The 17,982-nt window shown below is 45.3% G+C and overlaps 1 protein-coding gene across 1 annotated transcript in view; it reads left to right on the forward strand.

Moving 5' to 3' along the window:
* Nucleotides 1–16,856, forward strand: part of CDHR3 (cadherin related family member 3) — a 68,692-nt gene extending 51,836 nt beyond the window's left edge. The window contains 10 exon segments of the mRNA XM_025381076.1: nucleotides 1,731–1,957; nucleotides 4,286–4,457; nucleotides 6,114–6,232; nucleotides 6,234–6,368; nucleotides 8,274–8,455; nucleotides 10,572–10,583; nucleotides 12,425–12,458; nucleotides 14,605–14,621; nucleotides 14,623–14,651; nucleotides 16,191–16,856. Of these exon segments, the coding sequence (XP_025236861.1) occupies nucleotides 1,731–1,957; nucleotides 4,286–4,457; nucleotides 6,114–6,232; nucleotides 6,234–6,368; nucleotides 8,274–8,455; nucleotides 10,572–10,583; nucleotides 12,425–12,458; nucleotides 14,605–14,621; nucleotides 14,623–14,651; nucleotides 16,191–16,495 (1,232 nt within the window). The 3' untranslated portion in view covers nucleotides 16,496–16,856.
* Nucleotides 16,857–17,982: the final 1,126 nt, after the last annotated feature.

Below are 17,982 nucleotides of genomic sequence, written 5' to 3' on the forward strand. Positions count from 1 at the left end.
TCTGGAGGCCTCGCATGCTGTTGTGCACAGTGATTCACAGCTGATTAGTATTTAGTGCACCTCTTATTTCTTTTAAATTTTCCTTGCTGCTGAGGAGCCCTTCAGGTGAAACTTGGACTTTTGAAAACTGTTGATTAAACTGCATTTCTTGGAAGCCTCTGATTGCTTCCTTGTCTGTTTGCCTGATTCCGCTAATCCTCCCTTTTCCTAGCTTAAGTTTTCTCTTGGTCTCCACTGTGAGCTTTATCCTGCTCACTCAGAGAATTAAAATTTAAAAACAGAAAAGGTTTCCCATTTCTATGTTTCCTTCATTTATAAACAAAACAAAGACATTTTCTCTCTCCCCTACTAGGATTCCCTGAAGGCCTATTTTTCTGCCCTTTGCAACACCCTGCTTTTCGCAGGCTCTTCCCCCATTAAGGAAAAGACTCACTCCCCACTTTCAGCTTCACTTTCTGCCTCTCTCGCTCTCTCAGTTTGAAGGTAATACTATAAGTGCTGTGTAATAGATTCCTCACAGCCTTGCATCTTTAGATCATGGATCCTTTTTCCATATTAAAAACAACAACAACAAATCAAACCAAAACCAAAACACTCCCTCTAAAATGATCCATTCTCTTTAGGATGGTCTCCATTTCCTGACATTAAGTTTTCAAGCAAAAGGCAAAATGAAGGTCCAAAGAAAACGCTTTTAATTTCTTATACCTTATCCAGTCAATAACAAATTCGAAAGGAATAGGCTTTCTGGGAATTCACAGATCTTACTGCAGTTCTTTTTGATCACCTACTTTGGGTCACACACTTAGTGCTGGGATACAGAATTGAACAAGAGAAGGTTTCTGCCCTTGAGGAGTATAATTTATGAGAAGGAACTCCTATAAAACAAGCAAGCCAGAATGCTAGCAGCTCCACCAACAGTATTTGTAAAAATTGCAAAATGGAAGAGGACTTAAAAATCTATAATCTGTAATCATCAATTGCTAAATTCTTTAACAATTGTTTATTTTTATAAGAGCAATTCATGCTCATTATAGAAAATTGAAAAACACGGGACTTTTAGAAAACACTGCTGCAAAGAGATGTATGTGTGAGGATGTATGTTCTTTGTACTGTTGTTTCTGATAGCAAAATGATTGGTGTCCCTGGAGTCTATATAAAGGCATAAATTGCTGGGCGCGGTAGCTCACAAGTGTAATCCTAGCACTTTGGGAGGCCAAGCCGGATGGATCACTTGAGGTCAGGAGTTTGAAACTAGCCTGGCCAATGTGGTGAAACCCCGTTTCTACTAAAAATACAAAAAGATTAGCCAAGTGTGGTCGTGGGCATCTGTAATCCCAGCTACTTGGGAGGCTGAGGCAGGAGAATTGCTTGAACCTGGGAAGTGGAGGTTCCAGCAAGCTGAGATTGTACCCCTGCACTCCAGCCTGGGTGACAGAATGAGACTCTGTCTCACGCCCATGCGCGCGTGCATACACACACACACACACACACACACAGGCATAAATTATCTATTACAGCTCACAGGACTGCTTGGATCATAGGGCCAGTTACCTAGCGGGTATTGGTTAGCATTATTTCAATTTAGTAGAAGTGAAGCTATAAAACAGAGTTTGGACAGCAAGGAGACCTCCAGAAGTCCTTCTTCCCATGGCAGGGAGGACATCGGTTCCTGAATCATCCTTCCCTACCTCTTAAAAGCAGGACTTATTGCAGGTACTTTATTCCTCCAGCCAGAACCTGAGTGGGACAGGTGCAAGCCACTGATAAAGACCTCCCCCAGCGCAGCCTCGTGTACTCCATCTCCACCGGAGGGGCCAGCCTCCAGTACCCGAACGTATTTCGGATTAATCCCAAGATGGGAGAACTCCAGCTGGTAACTAAAGTAGACTATGAAACAACCCCTATCTCTATTCTCAGAATCCAGGCCACCAACAACGAGGACACAAGCTCTGTCACTGTGAGTGGGGCTGCTTGCTATAGTCCCGGTAACTCAACTGGTTGACTCAGGGTCTCTCTGGCACCCACAGAGTGTGGATGTGGCAATGAGGAAACTTCCCAGGGGCACATCCTGCAGGTGTGGTGAGAAACAAATAAAGGTGCCCTGGGAAATAAAGATCCACGTTTTTCTTTTTTTCTTTTTCTTTTATTTTTTTCTCTTGTTTGAGACAGGGTCTCGCTTTGTAGCCCAGGATAGAGTACAGTGGTGTAACCTTGGCTCACTGCAACTTTCACCTCCTGGGTTTAAGCGATTCTCATGCCTCAGCCTCCCAAGTAGCTGGGATTACAAGTGTGCAGCACTGTGCCTGGCTAAGTTTTGTACTTTTAGTAGAGACAGGTTTCGCCATGTTGGCCAGGCTGGTCTCGAACTCCTGAACTCAAGTAATCCACCCGCCTCAGCCTCTCAAAGTGCTAGGATTATAGGCGTGAGCCACTGCACCCGGCCCCACCTTTTTTTGAGGCCCAAGTCTGTGGGTGACTGAGAAAAGCACTGAAATTGGTGGCCAGCTATTGGAATGTCTGGTGGACCCACAAAGCCACTTTGTGGGACAAGGTTCCTCTTGTGGCCCTTTAAATCTCGCTTTGCCTTCACTGAAGGCTGTTGGTGAAATGCACACTGTCCAGAAGTTGAGTGTGGTTTTGGAGTTATGCATTTCCTCCCCAGGAGCAGTTATGCCATGTTCCTACCCTGCCTCTACGCACACCAGATGGGGTAGATCTTAAAACGATGCTGTGCTGCTATCTTGCTTCCCAACCTTTGAGGCTGAGAATGTTGTTATATACAGATTCTGAGTCAGCGGGTCTGGGACCTGAGATTCTGCATTTCTGACATGGTTCCAAGTAGGGTGGCACTGCTGGCCCCCTGCCACACCTCGAGTGGCAAGGGCCTAATAGGTCCCTGTTGTTAGTGGTTTGGATTATCCAGGGGCAACATGATAGCCACAAAGACCAAACTATTCCCTGGTCCTTCCCATTAGTAAACTAAAAAAGCATAGAGGCAAAATGAACTCTCAGTTAGCAGCAGGCAGCCATAGACAAAGATTGGCTCAGAGTCAGGAGACCAAGTTCATTTTTCACCTTTGATCCCAGTTTTCCGAGGGAGTCTGAGCAATGCTTATCTCGGTGTCCCTATTTCTCTCTCTCGTAAATAGAGAGTCACCTGATAACCCTGTGCCTGAATGGTCCGCTTCCTCTGATAGCTTGCTTCGAATTAATGGGATGATGTTTTTAATGATGTGCAAGGTTTGGCATTGCTACCCAAGGAAAGTTGGAGATAATTGCAGTGTTTGTTAGGCTGGGTTTTTTTTTTTTTTTTTTTAGAAAAATGAATGGACCCTACTTTGGGAGCTAACTAGAGTGAACATTTCAATTTATTCCCGGGCTCAGAAATAGCTGAAATCCCAAATTTCAAAGGTAGTATGAATATGACTCAAAATTCATAAGCTTTTTAAAAAGGGTGATGAACTAAATGATCACACAAGTCCCTTTCGGGGCTGATGTTCTACGATTCTGTGCTGGCAGGCATCCCAAGTTATATTCCAATTCAGCAGGCATAGAAGACAGCGATGAAAGAGAATAGGCTGGCCCCTGTTTATGGCAGGGTAGCCCTAGGGCTTAGTAGAGTGCTAATAGCCCAGGTTACAGATGAGATCCCAGCTTAACCAGGCCTGCTTGTTCTGTCCCAGTGGGTCTTAGTCCTGGCTCATATTAGAATCAGCTAGGGAATATCAGTGAGGGCCCTGACCCCTACCCTCCAATCTATTGGGTCTGAAGTGGGCCCAAGAAAGCAGAGCCAGGGTTGAAAACCATTTCTGTATATGCCAGAGTTAAAGAACTTCCAATCCACAAGGGGCAGCAGGCAAGGCAGCACATGGAGTCACCGTAAATCCATACCTTCTTGGAAAAACAATTCAGTGTCATCTGCAGGTGAGCCTATGTGTTCAGGTGCATGTGTGTGTGGGGGTGGGTGGGACAAGGTATGCATACACTACATGTGTACACACACATGCACATGGGGTAGAGAGTAATAGCGTAGGATTTGGAGTAGGACAAACCAGGATTCAAATCCCAGCTCTGCCATTCACTAGCTGAATGATCTTAGATCAATTACCTACTATCTCTAAACCTCCATTTTCTCATCCATAAAATGGGAATAATCATGTTATCTATCTCATGTGAGTTTAAATGAGCTAATTTATGAAAAGTGCTTAGCCTGAAAACTGCCTACACACAGTAAGCACTCAACGAGTTTTAGCTACTGAGAATGACCACCTTCTTGCTACTCTAGGTTACCATGAACATCCTTGAAGAAAATGATGAAAAGCCCATTTGTACTCCAAACTCTTATTTCCTGGCCCTCCTAGTGGATCTGAAAGTTGGCACAAATATTCAGAATTTCAAGCTGATGTGTACTGACCTTGATTCCAGCCCCAGATCTTTCCATTATTCCACTGGCCCAGGTATAGTACTTGGTGTCGACAACCCTGACCCTGTCTCTGAGCACCCTGAAGTTGTCTAGGGTAGGGGTCTGTGCTCACACACTGATCTGGGCAAAGTGGGATGGGAGTTGGGAGGGCATTATTTTTTTGAGATAGCGTCTTGCTATGTTGCCCAGGCTAGTCTTGAACTCCTGGGCTCAAGTAATTCTCCTGTTCAGACTCCCAAGTAGCTGGGACTAGAGGCATGCATCACCGCACCCAGCTTGCTGGGGAAGTGTTTGAATGAGAAAAGCAGAGATACAGAATCTAGCAGCCCCTATGCTTCTTGATGCTCCTCTCGGTTTCCCCTTCTCGTCTTACTCCTCCCAGACCCCATATGTGACTGCTCAAAAGCCCAAGAAAAGGGTGAACCCCATCCCCTAATTCCTGACTACAGTATGAGTCATAAAGCCTATTAGCGTCATTAGAAAAAATGCAGTCCAACTTTTCAACCACCTCTTTTCCTGAAAGCTTGTAGTGGGGGCAGGGAATCCCAGTCCTCTCTCTGGATAATAATAGATTAAATAGATTAGGTGCATTTTGAAATGTGTCCTCAGGAATTCTCTTCTGCTCCATTCATCTTCTCTCTTTAAAAATACACCATTCTAGGGAAAAAAGAGCACCCCTCAATGGAAATTAGACCAAAATAGCTCATCTAATGAAGTGCTGGGGCCAGAGATTTAAACCCAAACAAGCAGAACAATTCCACGTGAGAGAGTAAAAATCCATCCCTGCTGCCTGCTGTGCCCTTGGCCGAGCAGGAACTTGAACAGTAGGAAGCCTCTCAAGCTGGCTGTGTCACAAAACCCAGGGGCAGAAACTGCCTCGAGACTGCAGTTGCCGAAGATGGAAATAATCCATACTGAGAGCCCTAAGGCCTTTATGGAGCATTTTGCTGTTAAGGGAGCAAAAATTGCATCATCTCCTGCTCCATTTACTGGTGTTCAGTTGGTAATGAGTCTGGAGCCAGTGGAGGAATGAGCAGGGGTGTGCTTGGGCTGGCAGCCTCTCTGCCCCAGGCTCCCTGAGCTGAGCCATGAGCCCCAGCAGAGCTGCGTGTGTGTTTGGGGGTGTGATGGGGTGGGTTCAGGAGGACCTGGGACTGCCATTCCTGCAAAGCCAGGAGGCACCTTCCTTTGGGGGACTCCAGGGACATCCATAACCAGTGTGACCCACTGGGTCCCATGAAAAGCATGCAGTGAACTTGGCCTATGGCTAGGGATGTGACCTATTCTACCCTCTTGACGCCCACTCATTTGTCTGAGTGTGAATTACAGTGTTGTTACCAAATAATTGCCGGGTGAGAAATCAGAAGGGCTGCACCAGGGTTACAAAGTCTCTGCTTAATACTCAGCAAGATGGCACCTAGGCTAAGGGTGTTGTCCTATTGTCCTTTTCTACTCAGCTTTGTTTATAGCCACGCTGGTTGTGAGCAAGAGTTTCTTTGTATTAATGACATCTCTGGTGCAGTTAAAGCCTGTAGCATATAACTAATCCAGCTCTGGTGTGTCACAGATACAGTCTACACTTGAGGTGTGGACATTTGAGAAAAAGATTGAGTGCAGTTTTCTTCTAAACCTTTATTTCTTACTCTCTTTTCTTCCTTTTACCAACACCCCTGCATCAAATCTCATTTAGGTAACGTCAACAATCATTTCACCTTCTCTCCCAATGCTGGTTCCAACGTCACACGCCTGCTGCTTACATCTCCCTTTGACTATGCTGGTGGGTTTGATAAGATCTGGGACTACAAGCTACATAACTGTCTACATAACTGATGACAACTTGCTGTCTGGCAGGAAGAAAGCTGAGGCTCTTGTTGAGACAGGAACAGTGACACTGAGTATTAAAGTCATTTCCCACCCAACCACTGTCATCACCACAGCCCCCAGGGTAAGGGCTTTAGGACCTGGAATCCCCAGGCATGTTCCCTTGTGAGTTATGTTGATGGAATTCTTTCCCCTGCCCGGAGATATGTGGGGTGGACTGAAGAGTTGCGGTATTAGGATGTTGCCAAAAATGGCAACCACGGGCTGGACTGGAGTAGCTACAGGGTGGCAAAAATCTGGTGAGACCTCAGACTCATAAAACCACTCATATTTCCTGTTCTGGTAGAGAAGAGTGTATTGTTTGTGCAGAGACTTGTGAGAGATCAGACCTCAACCACCTGTGTGGCTTGTGGCACAGGAACCGATTTTCATGGGCATGCTGCCAGATGCTACCTTCACAGCCCCTCTCTGCATGTTCAGAAGAGTCTTTGCAAATCAATATCCATGAAATCAGGTTGCTTGCTTACTGCTGGGTGCCCTTTTCCACATCTTTTGAAGAATCACCATGTACCAATCTGTACCCTACACCCCACCTCCACTCCAAAAAATTCATCTAATCTACAAATATCGATTTAATGCCTATAGTGTGCCAGTCACTTTAGCAAACAAGCCAAAAATGATCCCTGCTCTCAGGAAGCTTATTGTATGGGTGAGTGGTTCTCAAAGTGTGGTCCCTAGACCATCAGAATCAGCACTACCTGGAAACTGCTTGGAAATGCAAATTCTTGGGCCCAGCCTAGATTATTAAAGTTATAGGTCACCCAAACATGATCATCACCATGACCTCCAGGGAACGATGCTGGAAGCTGGAATCCCCAACTCTATCCCCTAACCTAATGGATCAGAAACTCTGGAGGTGGGGCCCAGTGAGCAGTGTTTTTAATCAGCCTTTCAGGGAATGCTAATGTGCATTAAAGTCTGAGAGCCACTGATCTAGAGGGGCAGATAGATTACAAGCAAGTATTCAAACTGACAAAGTAAATACAGACTGTGGGAAAGGGCAGGAAGAAAATGACCAGGTGCTATCACAGAATCGGCTTGGAGAAGGAAGGGAGAGCCTGGAATCTGACAACAGAATTATCTCCCCTGCCCCTTAGAGGAACTGGCTTGCATCTATGCTAATTCATCTGTCCCCTTTCTTCTTCTTCTTCTTCCTCCTTCTCCTCCTAGTAGAAGCTGCACCCTTGGTCAGCAGCCTCATACCTGCAGCATGCCAGAGGGAAGATAATCAGAACCTTAGAGAACCCCCTATGGAGGCGGCCAGCTTCTTCTCAGAGTCTTCCCAGGAGCTGGTTCATGCTTCTCTTTCCCGTGCTCAAGTCAATATGACCCCAGTGAATGGAGGTATATGGCAACCCTAAGGACTTTCCTTGTGGGAGGAGCTGGTAGGCTCCCCTGAGTGAGGAGTTCCCACCTTTCTTGGGCTCAGAGCATGACCTAATTGTGACATCTCCAATCCTGAAACCTCCATAACTTGTTTGTTATCTGTCTCCAGCTCTAGGAAGCAGATGCTGAACTTGAGGCTTTGCTGTGATATCAGCCCACTCCTCTGGCAGTGGCAGCTTGTAGTTGAGAAAACACTGAAAAGCCTACAAGGTGTTTAAAAAAACAACTTTCGTGGCTTATGCCGTCTTGGTGAGAGACAATGGCTATATTCGTCCCTGGGTTATGCCCAGATATGGTAGAAAAAAAGCCAATGGACTTTTTTTAGCTTTAGGGAAGAGGAAGACAGAGAATAAAATTAGGCCTACAGTTTTCAGTTCCCTAAAATTTCTGGGTTTTGATCTAATGGATGTCTGCAAAGACTATAAATAAGGTGATGGGTTGAAGCAGCAAGAACTGTGAGCACACAGATGTCCAATTTATAGAGCAATAACGAAGAGTGGAATATATACTCAACACGAGAGAGTGCTGAATGTCAAAATCACTACCACCCTCCACTCACCCTCCCTGCTCTCTGTTGTTCAAGCCCAGGGTCACCTACCAGGTCCTGAGGAAAAACGTTTACTCTCCATCCGCATGGTACGTGCCTTTTGTCATCACTTTGGGCTCCATATTGCTTCTGGGTCTCCTGGTGTCCCTGGTTGTCCTATTGGCCAAAGGCATCCACAGACACTGTCCCTGCAAGACTGGGAAGAACAAGGAACATCTGTAAGTTGCCAGTGGGCTGGGCCCTCTTCCCCTCCTCCTTTAGGACACTTTCTGGTGATATTAGGAGAAGGAAAAATGGAGAATCAGGATTTCTCTACAAGGCAGGTTGCCTGGAATGAAGGCAGGAAAAGGAGATATGGGGGAAAGAATCCCAGCTCCCCTCAGTCCTGGTGCACTTTTTTTTTCACCTGCTAGGCCAGGAAACCATCCTTTTGGCTTTCCCTGGCAACCTACTCTGTCCTTGAGGCTCTCAATGAGACTGGGGCATCAACCTTCTGATGACCTTGACCTGGATAAAACCTTCAGAAAAGCCCTATTGTGAATAGTGATAGAATATGCCATGCTCTTATTTGTAGAATATTTAAAGGATAGTATGGAATTAGGCAAGCACACAAAACCAATGAGGGAAATAAGCTTGTGTCTCCAGTGACTCAGCTGGGTTTTTGTGTGACCAAATAATTATTAGTGTTTTGCATGTGGTCTCAGTCTCTCACTCTTAAGGGTTATAAACGCAGGCCTGTTTTCTCTCTTTCCAATTTTCACCTGCCCACTAATATGCCTCTTATTGTGCCAATCTGTGATGTGTCTTTTACTGGCTAAAAGTGAGGTAGTAGAGTGACATGAAGAGAGCACCAAAGAATCACAAACTTCTCCCAGAGCCAGGCTTCTTGATTCTCGGTAGCTCTTAACAACTTACAGCTTAGCGGGTTCTGAGCCTGAGTTTTGGAGTTCGATGGGCCTGGGCTCGAGTCTTAGCTCTACCGTTTTCTTGGAATATGGCTTTGAGCAAGTCACCGCCTCTGTGAGCTTGAATTTTCTTGTTTGTAAAATTAATCAACTAAATGAGCAAATGCAAACAAGGCACTTAACTGTATTCCTGATACAGAGTAAATGCTTAGTACACTACCCAGACATTTTTTACAAATCTTGTTTCCTTATTCTTCACAGATGAGTCCCAGTGAGTTCAGGATTCTAGATTCCAAGTTTAGCTCTATGCCCAAGTATCTTGAAGTATTGGAACCTCTGAGTTCTAGGATCTCTCAATGGCAAAAAGAGGGGGTGATGAGACATGTGTGCCTTTTAAGGGCATTTTAAATATTAACTATTAACTGTCAAATAACAAAATGTATGGATGAAAGACTGTATAAAAGTACAAGGCATTAGAATAAAGATGTGCATTGCATTTTGCCATATTTATTGCGAAAGTTTGTTGCTATGGGCAACCTTGACTTCAAGGTAAGAAATCCTCGAGCATCTGCTGAAATTAAAAAAGGCATTTTTGTTTGAACTCTATTCACAAATTGATTTTTTTATAAAAACAGCTCTAAAAGAGTAATTGCTTGTAAGGATGGTGGTGTACTGTAATGCGATTTGGATAGAAGTTCTTGAAGAAACAAATCCAATAGACACTGTAACTCTCATGTAATTTATGGCTAAATGTTAAATATGTACCTTGAAGCTGGTTCTTTTAACTTAGGTTGTAAATATTAATTGTTTTCAACATGGTTGACTTAAAAAAGCAAAACTAGCTAGAAAACCAGACTCAGACTCAACCTCTCTGGAAATTAGTTACACCATATGACAGCCAACTTTTGTCAAAGAGCAAAGAAGAAAATTAGAGTTACAGAGTTATAGAATCCAAGGTGATCGTGGGAAAGGTCGTGGGGTCCAAGTCCAGCTCTTCGTGTGACAGGAAACCAAAATGTAACTGCCAGCTCTCAAGTCTCCCTGCTGTGAGCCAAGCCTTCTGCTCTGCTGGCTCTTAGGGAGAAAGGGATGGGGCAGGAAGACTTGCTGGGCAGTCTGACTAGGGCAGTCATGTCCTCACCAGGTGTTCTCATCAGAGACAATGTATTCCCTGAAGTTTATAAGGGGATACTTTTTAACTCATCAAATTCTCAGAACGTCCCTAGTCCAAAGCCAATAGTGATGAAGCTGCTTTGTTTGAAGCAGGTGTGGTGGTCTAGTCTTTCTTGTCCCTATCCCTGGCACCTCTTTCAGTCAACCCCTGTATCTCAAAGGCCATAGTTGCCCAAAGAACCCCATGGTGTCATGTACGTGCCAGTGCAGCATACTTTCAAGTGAATTAATATCCCCTCTTTTTTCCCCTGCATAGGACAAAGAAAGGAAATCGGTTCGTACCTGTTTCCCTCGTCTGTTGTTTTTTGCTTGCTCTGTTGTGCTACATAAAAAGGTTCCTACTCGGCAGAGAATCAGGCTGCGATCACGTCTTGGAGCATTTTCAGCTACATCTTCTGCGGATGGAAGGAAGTGGAGGTTGGTTGCAGCTGGAGAATGGGAAGGGCAGAGGCACAGTATCTTGGCCCACCTGGATCTCTCAATTTGGTCCTGTCTGTGCCCTACCTAGCGCCCTCTCCAATCAGCTCAGTTGAACACCTAGGTCTGTCCCTTGCTGCATGGCACAGGAGGAAAGAACTCTCCACGTGTTAAATGTAGACAAGACCTGCTTACTGCTGCCCACGGAGGGTGTCCTGAGGACAGCTAATGCTTTGTGCTGGACACAGGCCTCTTTTGAAAGAACAAATAAGGCCGGGTGTGGTGGCTCACACCTATAATCCCAGCACTTTGAGAGTCTGAGGCGGGTAGATCACAAGGTCAGGAGTTTGAGACCAGCCTGGCCAGCATGGTGAAACCCTGTCTCTACTAAAAATACAAAAAATTAGCCGGGCATGGTGGCACACACCTGTAGTCCCACCTACTTGGGAGGCTGAGGCAAGAGAATTGCTTGAACCTGGCAGGCAGAGGTTGCAGTGAGCCGAGATTGCACCACTGCCCTCCAGACTGGGAGACATAGCAAGACTCTGTCTCAACAAAACAAAACAAAACAAAAAAACCAGATAATACTTGATACCCAGATTCTAATGGATTTGATCATTTCCACAAATTATTTAGATTGGACTAGTGAGAAAGGGGAGATGGGGGTGGTGAGATGGGCCAAGAAAGCTGAATGACTTCAGGGAAGTGGGTACATTGTTGGGGGGGTGCGGGGAAGGTCCATCTGAGCAGCTCCAGGTCTGAGGAGGTGTCCTGGCCCGGCCTCAAGTAGACTCCAGAGTGTTGGGGAGACAGGACAAAGAATTGGACAGTGTTTTAATTAAAAAAAAAAAAAATGCTTGCTTTAATCACTTCATTCACAGGCATGTGTCTGACATGCTTAAGGCTTGTCTCAACAGGGTTAGAAATTTGATTATAGTGGTTATTGATCATATTGAGAGTGATGATTTTAATAAATGAGATTTTCACAAACTGTCTCTAATCCCACTTTTTAAAAAGGGGCTGGGGGCTGGGCATGGTGGCTCACACTTATAATCCCAGCACTCTGGGAGGCCGAGGCTAGAGGATCACTTGAGCCCAGAAGTTCGAGACCAGCCTAGGCAACATAGTGAAACCCTGTCTGTAGAAAAAAATTTTAAAAATTAGCTGGGTGTGGTAGTGTACGCCTGCAGTCTTAGCTACTGGGGAGGTAGCTGAGAGGATGGCTTGAGCTTGGGAGGTCAAGGCTGCAACGAGTTGTGAGTGTGCCACCGTGCTCCAGCCTGGGCGACAAGAGTGAGATCCTGCCTCAAAATAAAATAAAACAATGAAATAAAATAAAAGGGCTTGGGGAATGAATGCATAAAACTCCCACCTTATGAAAAGAGGTATCCAATCCAATCTTTCTTTCTTATCTTAAAAGCCATTTAAAAGCCAGTTTTCTAGGTCCATTGATAACAAGCTAGAAAAAGAGTAAAAAAACCTACTGTTGTGTGTGTATATACGTATGTGTATGCATTTTTTTCTGAGAAGATGGAAAGCTGTCAACAAACACATCTACAGACAGAACAATTCTTTGCTGTGTCTGCAAGACTGAGATCAAACCCTATTTAGGGGAAATACCATTGTGGGGGTGGAATTTTAAGGTCAATTTAATGCCCAAGAAGCTTAACTTCTGCCTGTTCTGTTCTCTGCAGAAACGAAGACTGCAAAGAGAGACGTTGTGGTGGTGAGTATGGGCAGTGGGGCACCGGGCATAGACACTGGGGGATAGGGGCCCCATCTCCCCCGAAGGCAGGCCTGACACAGCCTTGTGGGCATGCTTATCATTCAGAGAGGTGCTTGCATTTGGCTACTGGAACAGATTGCTGTGTGACGAGCTCCTGATAGAATCTGTTCCCTCCACTGAACATGCCTGCTGATATATTTGCAGAAGAACTGGATTTCATAAATATTGAGTAGTGGTGTTTATTATCTATACCAGCTCTCCACGAGAGTGAGTTGGGGGAGTGAAGCTTAAAGACCAAAACTAGTGCTTCAGCCTCCAATGATGTTTAAATTTTCTTTCTTTCTTTCTTTTTTTTTTTGAGACACAATTTCACTCTGTTGCTCAGGCTGGAGTGGAATAGCATAATCTCGGCTCACTGCAACCACTGCCTCCTCGACTCAAGCGATTTTCATGCCTCAGCCTCCCAAGTAGCTGGGATTACAGACATGTGCCACCACACCTGGACAATTTTTTGTATTATTAGTAGAGATGGGGTTCCACCATATTGGCCAGGCTGGTCTTGAACTCCTGACATCAAGTGATTTACCCACTGCGGCCTCCCAAAGCACTGGGGTTATAGACATGAGCCACTGCACCCAGCTGATTTAAATTTCCTTTGCTCTTCCAGTATCATGCAGAAAAGCGACAGAGAAAGGGCCCTGCCTGGTCCGGGGTTGGCTCTGCCCACTTAGCCTTATCACCTTGGGGACTTCCCTCGCCTTGCTGAGCTTTAGGTTCCTCGCCTGTAAAATGGGGGGTGAGGACATCTGCCCTGAGATAACAGATGGAGGAATAGTTTGAAAATTGTTAAGTGTCACACAAATGCAAAGTGTTACAGGATAGCTGGAAAGTTCCCTCTCCTCCACCTCTCTCTCTCTCTCTCTCTCTCTCTGACATAACCTTATCTACCCCCTGGGAAGTGAAGTGAAAGAACTTGAAGGTGGCTCCCTCCAGCTCTTCCCTACCCTCATGAGTAAGGCTTTGTCATGGTCCAAGCTTCATGAATTTGTTGCATGATAATTCAATGGCTCCTCCCATGAGGAAGTCAATGCAGGGCGCTGGAATTTTGGCTTCAGGCACATCCATCCCCTAAGTCTTCTATGTTCTGGCCAGTGTACAAACAGGAAGAAGAGGCAGTCTCTGGTCTCCTGGGTCTTATTGTCTAAGGTGAGTACCCTTGGGGATGCCACTTAGAGATTGCTCTAGAACTATGTAATATTAAATTAGTCTATTAAATAAATATCCGTGACCACAAAAAGTGGGGCTGCTTAGCTGGTCAAATTGATGAAGCCTGTGTAATCCCCATTTCCTCTCTCTTCAGAGTTGGGGAGTTGTGGGGAACTAGGTAGGGGATCCTTTAAGTGATAAAACCTGGGGATTGGAAAGCTAGCCAAACTCCAAACACAATCCCTGCTACTGTGCTAGCGACCCTGACTTTGGCACCTCTAGAGGGCAGCATGTGAGGGAAGGGGTGTTTCTATGGGGACGAGAGACAGGTGCATTAGGCAGAAGTCAGGTCCTGGAGGGTGGCACCAAGGACATATCAGGGAAGAGAAGAGACCTGGAGCACAGGACTTAGGTGAGGCCCAGATGCGACATTGCATTGGCCTAGGCAATGGGAGGCCGCCGCAGGGGAGGGCCGGAGTGCCAGAGCCAGAGGTACAGATGCCTAGGAGCTCACCTGTGTCCACCTTGACAATGCCTGACAGCGATCCACTGACAAAATGTAGGTCTTAGCCATGCTGTGTGGCATTTCCACTCTTCCTTCTACGCTTAGATTTTATTTACTCAGGATGCTTCCTTAACCCCCAAGTGTGGTTTAAATGTCTCCTCTACCCCTACCTGTGCCCCATGACAGCCTACATCTCCCCATCAGAGCCTTATCACTCTGCATTGCAGCACCTGTTTGTAACTGGCAAGCTTTGTACAGGCAGTGCCCATGCCTGCCTTGTTCACTGCTGTGTCCCCAGCATCTAGTACAGTGCCTATTAAAGACTTAGAAGTCAAGAAGGCTTTGGGTAAGGAACTTGGGTTGTGAGGATGCATGGCTTTGCCTGGGGGGAGGAATATAGGGTTATGTTTGATGCCGTCTCTGTCTTCTCCTTAGGAAACTATCCAGATGAACAGTCTTTGATGGAGAAGTCATAAATCCAGGTAATTAAGTGGCAATACCACTGTAAGAATGCTTTTCATATTCCAGACTGATAGAAGCATGGAGGACCTTATCCAATTTCCTGCTTTTAACTCATTTTGTCAATCCGTTTGGCTATGTCGCCTATACAGTGCTGACTCTTCCAGGCTAATACAACGTGAGATCAGCTGTGAACTCAGCTGGCTTGCAGATGCTCAATTACAGGATCACACTCGTGAGGCCTCAGTGGGTCTCCACCTAAAGGCTCACGTTCAAGGGCCATGCCTCTTTCTTGCCTCCCTTCCTAAATTACGAACCAGCTGAGGCAACTGGTGAATCCAGGAATCCACGGTTTTTTCCTGCTTTTTGGTACTCATTGCACCCCCCGCCCCCCATCCACATTCTTCCTGGATGCTTCTAATAGCATTTTATTAGTAGTGGAAGATACAGAGAAATGGCAAGTGTAGTTTCTTTTTTCCCTAGATCAGGGCCAAGAATTTCTTCTTGGTCGGCAAGATGAACATAAGGTAGAGCTGGCCTCCAGAGCTCTCATCACCCCCGTGAAATCAGCTCCAAATTTAGCTCCTTTACACTCATCCCTCCACTTACAAAGGCTCAATTATAGACGTGAATAAAAGGAAGGAAACCAAATTCAGGAGGCAAGTGTGTTGGCTTCCTGCCACCCTCATATGCAAACGGCACCGGTCCTCCTCCTAAGGAGGATGGCTCCTCTCCAGTGAGAGGCTGCTGCCGCCGCTGCTGCTGCTGCTGGAATTAAATTTCCCTCTATTATTAGGTGCTTGTTACCATAATGTGCCCACATTAGCATAAGTGCTGGTGGGATCCTGAGCTGAGAGGCCACTCATGCTGTATGGAAATGACAAGAAGCAAGGGCTTGCCTTAAACCTGATCTTCCAGAGCAAAAGGCAGAGGAGGATTTTTGTGTTTTTGTGTAGTTGAGGGAAAAAAAAAAAAAGAAAGACATGAGCCAACTGGCCTAAATCAATTAGCGTCTGCTGGCTTGGACACAATAAAAATGGCTTCCTTGCATCATCTCAAGTGGGACCAGATTTGTGTGTCTGTGTCTACAAATTGCTGCTAACCTAACATAAATAAAAATCAGCCTTTTCCTTCTCACTTGGTGAATTCCTTTTTATAGCAGGAATTCAGGGGTCTTTTAAAACAAACAAAACGAATCAGAAAGTAATGGGTAATCCCATTAGAAACTGAACCTAATTTATCCAAAGCTTGCATGGAGTTCAAGATTTACACAGCCTTCTCATCCTGCAATTGAGATGTCCTTGAGATGCTCCTAAGCCTTTCTATCCAGAGAGGTTTGCTGTTTGCTACCTGTGTGGTCCAAGCAGCATGGCTTGTGACAAGGGCAGGCTGTTGGAGACTGCAGTGCTATTCACATGTCTGCTGTCAGTGTCAGTGATTCACATCTTCTAGTGTGCTTCATCTTCCCTTGGGAGTCAGAACAGAGCAGGGTAGAAGTGGGGGAAGAGACAGTCATTGGAATTTTCTGGTTTATGTGATTGTTGTGTTTTTTTCTTCACTAGTGACCAGGGAAATATATGCATTCAACTCAAAAACTGGATCCAGAAAGTGGAAAGATCCACTAACCCAAATGCCAAAATGGAAAGAGCTCAGCTCCCAGGGAGCAGCCCCATGCAGAGTCGCTGCTGGGGAAGGGATGGGGCCACTGAGAAGCGCCAACCGGGGAAAAGATGAGCTGAGTGGCAAAGCGTGGGCTGAGGATGCTGGTCTGGGTTCCAGAAATGAGGATGGCAAGCTGGGCACCCCAAAGAACAGAAATCCAGCCTTCATTAACAGGGCTTCCCCCAAACCACACCCAGGAAAGTAAACAGGGGCCTGTCAATCACTGGGATGCTGCCTCACCCTAAATTCTATGGGGACAGTGTGGGCATGGCGTAGGTGGGACAATGTGGGCTGAGGGGATTCAGACATCCAGGGTCAAACATGAGATATCTGACAAATTTTTAAACAAATAGAAAGGGATTTGATCACATAGTTTCCTGTTCTGAAATGATACAGGAACATTTTCTATCAGATCTCAGAACTACCTGTGCTTCTGATCAGCAGGACTGTTAACTTTGGGGTGTGGAATTGTGTTTCTTCTTTGCATTGACTGCTAGGAAGCTCTATTCTGTTCACCATAGGAAGTTCACAGGACTTCCTGACACAAATAGTGAAGACCATCCTTACATCTGGTTTCCACCTTATTTTCCTGCCCTGGTTTTAACATCACCCAGATTTCTTCACTTATAAATATACCATATACCTTTGTAAGTCACCTCAAATCTTCTTCAAAAGAAGCAGAACAGTGAAAAAACAGATGAATACATTAAGAGTTGGTCATCTGGGAAGAAGAAAACGCAGTAGGCACCTTCTTTTGTTTTCTCTTGTGGTACTGTGTAACTTATAGTCAAAGTACACAGATCTAATGTGTTCAACTAGATAACTGAACACATTAGATCTGTTCAACACTCCTCCCAGAGGCAGCCACTATTCTGATCTTTATCATCAGAGATTAGTTTTGCCTTTTTTGAATTTCATATAAGTGGAATCACACAGAATGTGCTCTTGTGTGTCCAGATCAGCATCCTGCATATGAGATTCATCCATGTTGTCCTGTCTAGCAGTACTTCAGTTCTCTTCATTGTTGTGTCTGATTTCATTCTATGATTATATCACAACTTATTTATCCATTCTACACTAGGGTGGCAGCTGCTTCAAATTTTTTACTTTTAAAAAATGTACTTAAAAGTGAACTACAGGTGGGGCATGGTGGCTCACGCCTGTAATCCCAGCACTTTGCCAAGGTGGGCAGATCACCTAAGGTCAGGAGTTCAAGACCAGACTGGCCTAGATGGCAAAACCTCGTCTCTACTAAAAAATACAAAAATTAGCTCGGTGTGGTGGTGGGAGCATGTAATCCCAGCTACTTGGGAGGCTGAGGCAGGGAGAATTGCTTGAACCTGAGAGGCTTCAGTGAGTAGAGATTGTGCCACTGCACTCCAGCCTGGGCGACAGAGCAAGACTCCGTCTCAAAAAAAAAAAAAGTGAATTACAACACTATGCACTTTCTTGCCTGTGTATTTTGGTGAACATAAACACTCACTTCTTTTGCTCATATACCTAAGAGTGGGATTGCTGGAGCAATTGCTGGATGCTGCCAAAGAGTTCCAAAGTGGTGGCTCTGATTCACACTCCAGCAGCAAACACTAAGAGTTGCAATTGCTCTGTATCCTTGCCAACACTTGGGATTGTCAGTCCTTTTAATTTTAGCCATTCTGGTTAAAATTACTATTGAAGTGAAATCACTTTTTC

Source organism: Theropithecus gelada, chromosome 3 (genome assembly GCF_003255815.1).
Source record: "Theropithecus gelada isolate Dixy chromosome 3, Tgel_1.0, whole genome shotgun sequence".
NCBI classification, from domain to species: Eukaryota; Metazoa; Chordata; class Mammalia; order Primates; family Cercopithecidae; genus Theropithecus; species Theropithecus gelada.